Below are 8685 nucleotides of genomic sequence, written 5' to 3'. Positions count from 1 at the left end.
AGGCAGCTTTCATGCTGCGGATGCCCGGTTTCTAAGCCGGGATCCGTATTTTGAGAAGCTGTGGAAGATTACAGTAATTGCACTTGACAGGGCAAGATGTCACAGGACGCGGATTCGCCCGGCTGCGGGGCCCCGGCACCCACCGCTCCTCGCCACTGGCGTCCTTCGTAGCTGCTCCTTTGGTGCGTTGCCGAAATAAAAGCGTACCCCAAAACTAAAGGAAGATTATGCCTCTGCTACCTGTCTGCGTCCCGGCTCTTGGCTCCTGCTACAGCACTGGATTTTGCAAACTTTGCTCCTGCAAGCACCCCAGGCTGCCTGTTTGCTGCTGCAGCACTGGAGCCCACCATGGACCCCAGCTGAGCCCAGGTTACCTGGAGTTGTGCCCAGGGAGGCCGGGCAGGTCAGGGCTGGTGTTTGCTGAAGTCTCTGGGGGATGTGGCCCGGTGAAAATCAGCCAGGTAGGTGCCTGTCTCTGCAGTAATACAGCTTTCAAATTGCCAAGGTACTAAAAAAAAACTCATTTCTGTCCCTGGACCCATTTCCCTTTTCAAAGTTTTTTTTTTTTTTTTAAATGAACAAGTTTAGTTTGATTCCTGATGCCATATTTATTCTGTTGCCTCCCAGATTCTGGACTATTGAAAAACTCCAATTTATTTATCAGGAGATAGTGATTTTGGCAGAAATGTTTCTTCAAAACACCTTCTGCTGATTAAAGACCCTGCTCAGGAGTTGCAGTTTTAGCTCTCCTTATTTATTGAAAACAGTGATGAACCTTGGTAATTACACTGTGATGGATTCAGAGCTAGTTTTAACCACCTGTAGCCTGCTGTAACAGAAATGTCTTTTATTCTGGCTTTAAACCAGATTTCTGCTGTGCATTGCAAAGGGCTAGGAAGAGTTTGCTGTGGTCGGAAGGGGCTGGTTGTATCCTGGTCAGTAGCTGATGCTGGGCACTGGTTTGCCCCATGCAGCTGCCTTTACAGCTCTTGGGCTGTTTTCAGTTTGGCTTATGAGTGAATCTAGATCCTCTGAGGGGGCTTAAAATAGTTGGCATATTTATGCTGGCGGTGCGGCAGGGCTGTGTGATGTGAGGGCTGTTGTGTCTGTTGTGTCTGTTGTGTTATTTCTCGCTGCTGCCACGGGTAGCGATGATTCAGCGCTTGGGATTAACTGCTGCTGCAGATTCGGGGATCGATTTATGGCAGAGGCTTCCCTTGGTGGGATCAGGTGCACATTAAGAGCACAGCAGGATAAGCTGGGATAAAATAGTTACAGCTATTGGGGAATACCTCTGTGATGGCTGTTTTGGGGTTTTATTTCAGTTCTGCTTTTGGAAGTACTTACAGATGTTACACAATTCATCGAGGGGGTTTTCCTTGTTTAAGGAAAACTGGTTGCCTTGCTGGTTGCCTTGCTGGTTTTGTGGTGCTGGGTTCTGGATCCAGAGTTTCAGCTCTAAGGTGGCTGGTGCAGGACTGGCTATGTCTCTTCCTAACCTTATATTGCCGATGCTTCTTACTTTTGCTTCCCTGGGGTAACCTGGGGGCTCAGATAACTGATGTGATTGCCTGTCAGAAGCTCTGCTGGGGCAGACCCTACTGTTAGGCTGAAAAGGCTGTGCAGGAGAACCTGGTATCCTGTTTAGCTCCCAGCATCCCAGCAGAAACGCTCTTCCTTCACGTTCTGCAAAACTGCTGGTCTGCTTCAAAGAATGGGGAAAAACCCAGATAAAATCACAGGAAATTAAAGTCTATATATGATGCAAATTTGTCCCTGTCCCTGATAACAAATAAGCCTGGGCCATCACCCACACAGCTTGTTTGATCTCAGCAGAGCTCACACTTAGAGAGGTTTTGGACAGATGCTGCATCTGGACATGAGCTGGGGGCACGTACTCCCCAGGACCTTCTCGGTGCTGAGCAGCAGTATGGGAACCACGCTGGAAGATCTGCAGGGCTTTCCTGGCCTTGCTTTGGGCAGGACTCTTTCCTCTCCCGGCTGTCTCAGTCAGCCCTGGGTTGGGGTGCAGCTGCTGGAACGAAGTGGGTGTGCAGGTGCTTGTAGTGGGATGCCGTCCTGCGCGTGTTGTATCGCTCCAGACTGATGCTGGCTCTGGCTCTCCTGGTAAAAGGCTCCCACCTATTGGTTATGCGACATAACTTCAGCTGCCGCTGAAGCTGAATGAGAAACATATCCATCCCTCCTCCCGCTTTGCCGGGACAAGTTGTGTTGTTGCATTCCTGATGTTATCACAACCTTTGGGAGGTTGTTGTCTGAGACAATCTGGGAAAAGTGCAATAGGGTGAGGAAAATGCTTTGGCCTGCAAATACTGCCCTGCATTGCTGCAAGCCATCCTGGTGCCTGTCTGGCCTTACTGTGGCTGTAGGAGACAGTGAGAGGTTGGCAGTAGCTCCAGATGAAACCACCTGAGTATCCCCAGGGATGACTTTGCCCTCTGCCACGTATGGGGCGGGTGTGCACCTGTGGGCAGTGTTGTGGGATGGATGATGGTGATGCCTGGCTGGAGGCAGAGGATATGTTATTCTGTGCCTGCATGGAAAAGTACAGATTAAACTTAAAAACGGAAATGTGAAAGTAGTATTTTATAACTGAATATCTTAATTAAGAAATCTGAAAAACCTTCTACTTTTTGTTTTGTTTTGTTTAAGCACAGAAGAATAAAATACCCCAGATGAATCCATAGATAAAGACAACTTGGCTGAAGTCTTGCATTGTCTGAGGCTATGCAGGCACTTGTACAGCTCTCCAAGCCCTGTGCAGCCCCTGCTGTGAAGTGGCCAGTCCCGGGGAGCAGGCAGCTGTGGCTGGGGTGGGTGTGGTGGGGCTGGAGTCCCTGTGATAAGGTTGGTGTCCCTGTGAGACAAGTCTTGCCTCTGTGGCAGGCTGGAGCTTAGTGCTAATCCATCTTCCTGGGGGCACAGCCCTCCATCTCCAGCAGCTCAGGCCAGCCATCATATTTATTTGTCTTCGCATCATTTTTGATGTGCTGCAGGGAAAAAAAAAAAGAGATAGAAAATAAATAAGGGTGTTGGTGGCACAGTGCAAGCTTGCAACATGGCCAGACTTGCAGCTTGGCTTGATATGGGGGATAACATTAGTGGCTCACGTCTTCTGTGGGCAGATATAGCTCAGGAGGTGCTAAGAACAGAATGGGACCTCCAAAGCTGGTGGTAGGGGAGTGCCACATACCTCTTCAAAGGGGCTCTTGTTCTTCAGCCCTTTTGCTCCCAAGAAGACCCAGTTGTCCCGGAAGCCCAGTTTGCTTATGTGGCTGCTGCCCAGCTCCGTAAAATGTGCCCTTACTTTGTCATTCATCCTTAAGGAATGTAAGGACGTGTTAGTGTGGTGCCAGGTATGTGTCTCCTCCTGTCCTCTCGCTGCCCTTGGCAGCAGAGCCTCCAGCTCCCTTAGGTGGGTTTTAGGGAGCCAGGTGTTGCTCCCCAGGCCAAACTCACTTTGTGGCAGCATCATCATAGCTGGCTGTCAGCACGATGGTGCCGCGCTCGATCTTCTGGAGGAAGGTATCCAGTTTGCTAATGTCTGGGAGAGAAGAGCATTAGGGAAAGAAAAAGGGATGTAGCTGTGTGGCAGGTGCAGGAACCTCCTTTGGGTCAGTGGGAAATATCCTGGCTGTGCTGGATTTGGGGTCATGGGGCTGTGGAAGGATGGGCTCCCAGATATTGCATACCTCGTCCTGCATTCCCACCTGGGCTCTCCTGCAGTACCCAGGGCTGGTGCTTTCCTCCTGCCAGTACAGCAGCAGGGGTGGGCTTGCTCCTAAGCTTTTCTCACAGACTGTGAAATCTTGCTATATGAGTTTGCTTCCCAACGCCAGAAATGAACCCGCTCAGCACAGAGCTGCCTGTTCTGCCGTCATGCCTTCAAATTACTCCTCGTCCCGCACTGGTGGGATGCTCGAGTCCAACACCCCATCTAGTGGCATAGCAGCCGATTGCCTCCTGCTTCCCAGTGCCGCTCGCACTGTGTCGCTTAACAGAACAGCCCGAGATACCGCAGTATGTTTCTCCTTAAAACTCTAGCGTTACTGTGGGTAGGCTGCAAACCCAAGAAGCAGGAAGAGTGATTGATCCCTGCAGAAGGCTCAAACAGCAAAGGGGTAAATCAGAAGCACTATGGGGCTGATTTTAGTGTGTGATTTTGGGGAGTCCTGCCAAAACTCTGGAGAGATTTGGTAATGGCTTTGCAACAATGGTGGATTTACAGCATCCTGCAAGTCAATGCCAGCTGGGCTGAGAGTGGGTGCTGCCCCATCTCAAGACATCTTCTTGCTGATAGAAAGATTGTTCGAAGACCACAGGGATGTGGTCTTTGCTGTCACCAAGCTCTGCTCCCAGTGCCATGCCTGAGGGCCGCATCTCACCAGCCCCATGGCAGGGGGGTTGGAACTAGATGATCCTTGAGGTCCCTTCCAACTCTAACAATTCTATGATTCTATGCCCTGAGTGCTTCATTCATCCTCCTGTGAAAGGCAGGGAAACAAGCTGCTGCTCAGACACCACCAACATTCCAAAACTGAGTGGAAAGCTGCAAAATCCCAGGATTAGGGTAACTACCTGATCTCTCTGGTTTGTTCAGTTTAGTGGAATGCTATTTTTCACAGAGAATAGGAGAGAGAAGCCAGCTTCAGATGTGGATGAATTAGGAGGACTGCAGGCTTGGTGGCCTCAGGGAAGCTGAGCTTTCCCTGCCCTAGCTGGCAATCCTGGTCAAAGTCCACTAAACTTTATCACTAAATACATGCCACAGGAGCAGCCTACATAGCCAGCAGGCAGCAGTGCCAGTGTGAGCCCTGGCTGGGAACCACCAGGCAGCAAAGGGGCAGTTGCTTACCTCCAGAGTACATGTCAAATGTGTCAGTTTTCAGGAGCTGTCCGTTCGTTCCTTAAAGGTTAAAATTTAAAAGAGGCCTCAGTTAGTTCACGTGGGGGTGACTCCAGGCTTTGTCTGGCCACCAGCCTGGAGTTCTGCTGCAAGATGCTTTGCTCTTCCCTTAGTGTGTCATATTTGCTGTGATGGTGAACGTCCTGCTTGGTAGAGTTCATTGACCCATCATGCATGACCCAGGTGGGTTTCTTCCCATCTCCCTGGCAGTGCTTGCAACCATAATTGTGGCTGTGCACCCCTTGCACCGTCAGACTGATGTGCTTTCGGCTCAGCCATGGTGCCTGGGATGAGGTCTTCCGTGGCCTATTCCCTCCCAGGGGAGGGATCCCAGCTGTGGGGAGAGGCAAGTTAGTGCCTGCCCTACTCACCATTCACCAGTGCAATGTTCAGGCCTCTGCCAATGTTGTTTTTCACACTGCTCATGAGGCTGGAAAGGAAAGCAGAGAACACTAGTAAGTGCAGGGATGCCCTGGAGGTGCTGGTGCTTGTGAAGTTGTCTTGGAGCAAAGTGGCTACCCACATCAAAATCTCTCTAGAAATGGTAGCAAAGAAATTGTTTTTTTCTTCCTACAAATGCCCTGTGGTGACCATTGATACGCTCAGCAGATGACAAACTTGCTCTATTCAAACCCAGACCAGCCACAGCTGTCCTGTTCCCCCCATGTGCTGCTTACATCATGTCATTGAAGCAGATGGAGGGTCCCACCACGTTTGCAGCACCGCTGATGATCTTGAAGGCAAAATAGTTCTGGGGGCAGCTTTTCTGGTTCCCACACTTGTGCCTGGGCTGCTGCTTGCCTGTGAGGGAGGAGTAGTGCTGCAAGCCATGGCACTGGCCCCGTGGGGGAACACTGTCTGTGTTCCTGTGGGGCTGAGCAGGCCTGACATGGGCACAGTGGTCCATTATGTGGGCAGTTCCTTGACCAGTTTCTTGCATTGCCCTGGGACTGGGATCTTGTTTGAGGTTTATGGTACCAAGGCTTAGGGTGGGATGATCTGGCCAGAGTGCGGGATGCCAGCTCTGGGTGTGAGCAGTGAGACAGCACCATTGATGCCATGGGGACTGCAGAGGGTTGTGTGCTGTGGAGCATTTGGAACTGGCACTCATTTGAGGCCAGCCTCTTGGGGCTTCTCGGCCTGGAGCTTCCCTGTTCTTGGCCAGGGCAGGGACCTGTGCCATGCTGCCCAGACATGTCTGTGACCAGCTCCCTGCTGTAGCTTGTGACTTGGGAATGTTTCTGCTGGGGCATGGGGAATCATGTGAAGGTTTGTGTGCTTACAGAGCCCACCAAAGACACTCATGCTGTGTGCAGCAATGAGATTCCCCTGTGTTTAGAAGGGTGGGATTTTTGCCTTGGGAAAGGTGCTCTTGAAGACAGCTATCACATTTCCACCATCACCCTTGGCCTTGGAGCGGTGTTGTGTCATGAAGATGAAGTTGAGAGCAGTACTCACTGTCAGACTTGCTGGCAGTACCTGTGGGTACCAAAGAGGAGGGTTAGACATCCTGGAGAGCTGCTGGCTCTTCCTCAAGCCAGGAGCAGCCATTCAGGCACTGGCTCTCCAAAACTGCTCCCTGTGGCTGCAAGCACCCCAGTGCTGCTTCCCACCACAGTATTCTCTCCTGACTTGATGGTGGAGCTGGCGGCTATAGCCTTCAAAAGGGACTGGAAGTACAAATGTTCATGGCAACTACATGTAGCTCTGGTTTGCAAGGGGCCCCCTGCACCCTCCCTCCAGACCAATTTGGAGCCCTTCCAGTGCCTCACCGAGCCAGCTTCGCAGGCTGATGGCTTTCCAGCTCTGATCGAAGTACATCTGTGTGAGGTACCATGTGCCCAGCAGCGTGAGGAACAGAGTCACGTACCGGATCACGCCTACGAGGGGTGGGAGAGGAGCCAGGTGAGCACAGCAGCAGCATGGGGTGGAGACCACAGCATCCCTCTCCCTTCTTGGGGACTTGGTCCATGTGTCCCCAGGCTATCAGGTGCGGAGTGACAGTGCTTGTGTGGTGTGGGAAGGCAGCTAACACTCCTTCCTTCATCCTCTAAGAGGGCTCTGATCTCTTAATTAATACCTCCAGAGCATGTGGCGATGCCCTGATAAGCATTACCCTCCTACTGGGAGACACTATTCATATTTCTCTCTGCATTAAAGTGAATCTGATAATTAGTCAGAAAGCTATGTAAATTCAAATGTTTCATATGTTCCCAGTGCTGGGAAGGCTGCTCTCCCCCAATTAGTCACTAGCTACAGCTGAGCAGCTGCTAATACCAATGTGATTGGCATTTGGCTTTAAAGCAGCGCTCATCGGAGCAAAACGTTCCAGTCCTGCATGGAAAGAGAGTAGAAAAATATACTCATATTGCAGCTGAATGGCTCTTATGGAACAAGAAACATCTCCATAGCCATCTCTTCCCAGCTGTAGAGGGTTTCACTGGGAAAAATACAGTAGGCTGAAATTGACGCAAATCTTTTCAAAGCCTGACACTTATACAAAGTCCCTTTCCCATGGCCCTGGCAGGGGAGGGTCAGGGTAGCTGGGCTTGGAAGAGGTTGTGTAAATGAGAAGGAGGCATAAAGAACTACAGGAAAATGGACAGAGAAGAGTAAATCTCTGTCTCCTTCCTTACTTGTCACCCGCATCATGGTCAGGAGAGCGAGGACGACTGAGGGGATGGCAAGTAGTCACAGATCACCCTGAGGCAGAAGAAAGAAATACTGTAAACCATACCTGGAACCCACCAGAGCCAGGAAGATATCAGATGAAATAATAATTGCTATGTTTAGGCATCTCTGCTGTGGGGTAACTGCTTAGCTGACTGCAGGATAGGAATGCAAGTTGATTTAGTGTGCTTCCGGACCAAGGTCGTTTACAACCAAGAGATGTTTATGATAAATGGAGATCCACAAAGCTGGCTGAAGAAGGGAGTTTTGTGAAGATAAGACAACCCTTTTTTGGCTAAAACTGATGAAGCTAAAATGACATAAACTTTAAAATAACCCAACTTCAAAACAGATTTTGGAAGGCTAGGGTGTCCAAGCAAAGACCTTTGCCTAATTAACTGCAATTTTAATATTAAAGCTGACACCACTCAGTATGATAATGAGTATGATAATGTTAAACATATATATGACTGTCTTACTCAACTCTCCACCCAAATCATGCAGAACATCACCTAGAAGGCAGAGGAAGCTGTGGCTATGGTATGAAACCCACGAGAGGAACATCTTTTGGGGCACCAGCACCAGTGCCAGCGGGAGAAGTTGCAGCAGCAGCATCAAGAGATGGGAGGGAAAGACAGAGATGATGATGGTCAATGGGCTGTGCTCCTTTCCCTCCACCCAAGGCAGGGACACATTTCTTGGTAAGAATTGCACCTTCAATATATGGCTTAATTTTTGCTCTATTTCTTTTATGTATTAGAAGTAAATCTAATATTTAGGTTTGTGTCTATGACTGTGACAGATGTTACCCAGGATTTAATAACCTGAGATCACCTTGCAGTTACTGCCTTAACACTGGCAATCCTGAACCTGCTGTATCTGTTGCTTTAATGAATTAAAACATTTGATTTTTTTAACTTTCTGAACCTGTGTCAGTGCAAGTCCTTATTCAGGGAACTGGAAAATAGAGGCAAATGTTAGTTTTGCCAGCCAGTTCCAGTAAGAGTCCTGGCACTCTGAGACAGGATCTTACCCATCACACAACATTTTTATGAACTAATTGATCATTAATGCATAAATTCCTATCA

The 8685-nt window shown here is 49.6% G+C and overlaps 1 protein-coding gene across 1 annotated transcript; it reads right to left on the bottom strand.

Moving 5' to 3' along the window:
* Window positions 1–2921: 2921 nt before the first annotated feature.
* FAM3D (FAM3 metabolism regulating signaling molecule D) lies at window positions 2922–7600 on the bottom strand. Its single transcript, XM_054387376.1, has 9 exons — window positions 7564–7600; window positions 6673–6807; window positions 6487–6491; window positions 5605–5720; window positions 5299–5357; window positions 4877–4927; window positions 3481–3565; window positions 3215–3341; window positions 2922–3011 (listed from the first exon to the last, which is right to left on the bottom strand). Exons 1-9 carry the CDS (start codon window positions 7577–7579, stop codon window positions 2922–2924), a joined length of 684 nt encoding a protein of 227 aa, XP_054243351.1. The 5' UTR covers window positions 7580–7600.
* Between the last annotated feature and the right edge of the window lie 1085 nt (window positions 7601–8685).

The sequence above is a fragment of the Indicator indicator genome, chromosome 15 (genome assembly GCF_027791375.1).
Source record: "Indicator indicator isolate 239-I01 chromosome 15, UM_Iind_1.1, whole genome shotgun sequence".
Lineage (NCBI taxonomy): Eukaryota > Metazoa > Chordata > Aves > Piciformes > Indicatoridae > Indicator > Indicator indicator.
The sequence above is the reverse complement of the archived record's forward strand: the minus strand, read 5'-3'. Positions and strand labels throughout refer to the sequence as shown.

What these genes read in the sequence shown, in the direction of transcription:
- FAM3D (XM_054387376.1), bottom strand. An exon ending in ATTTGACATGTACTCTGGAG is followed by an intron (nt 3,566 to 4,876) that starts GTAAGCAACTGC and finishes CTTCTCTCCCAG; the next exon opens with ACATTAGCAAACTGGATACC. An exon ending in TATGATGATGCTGCCACAAA is followed by an intron (nt 3,342 to 3,480) that starts GTGAGTTTGGCC and finishes ACATTCCTTAAG; the next exon opens with GATGAATGACAAAGTAAGGG.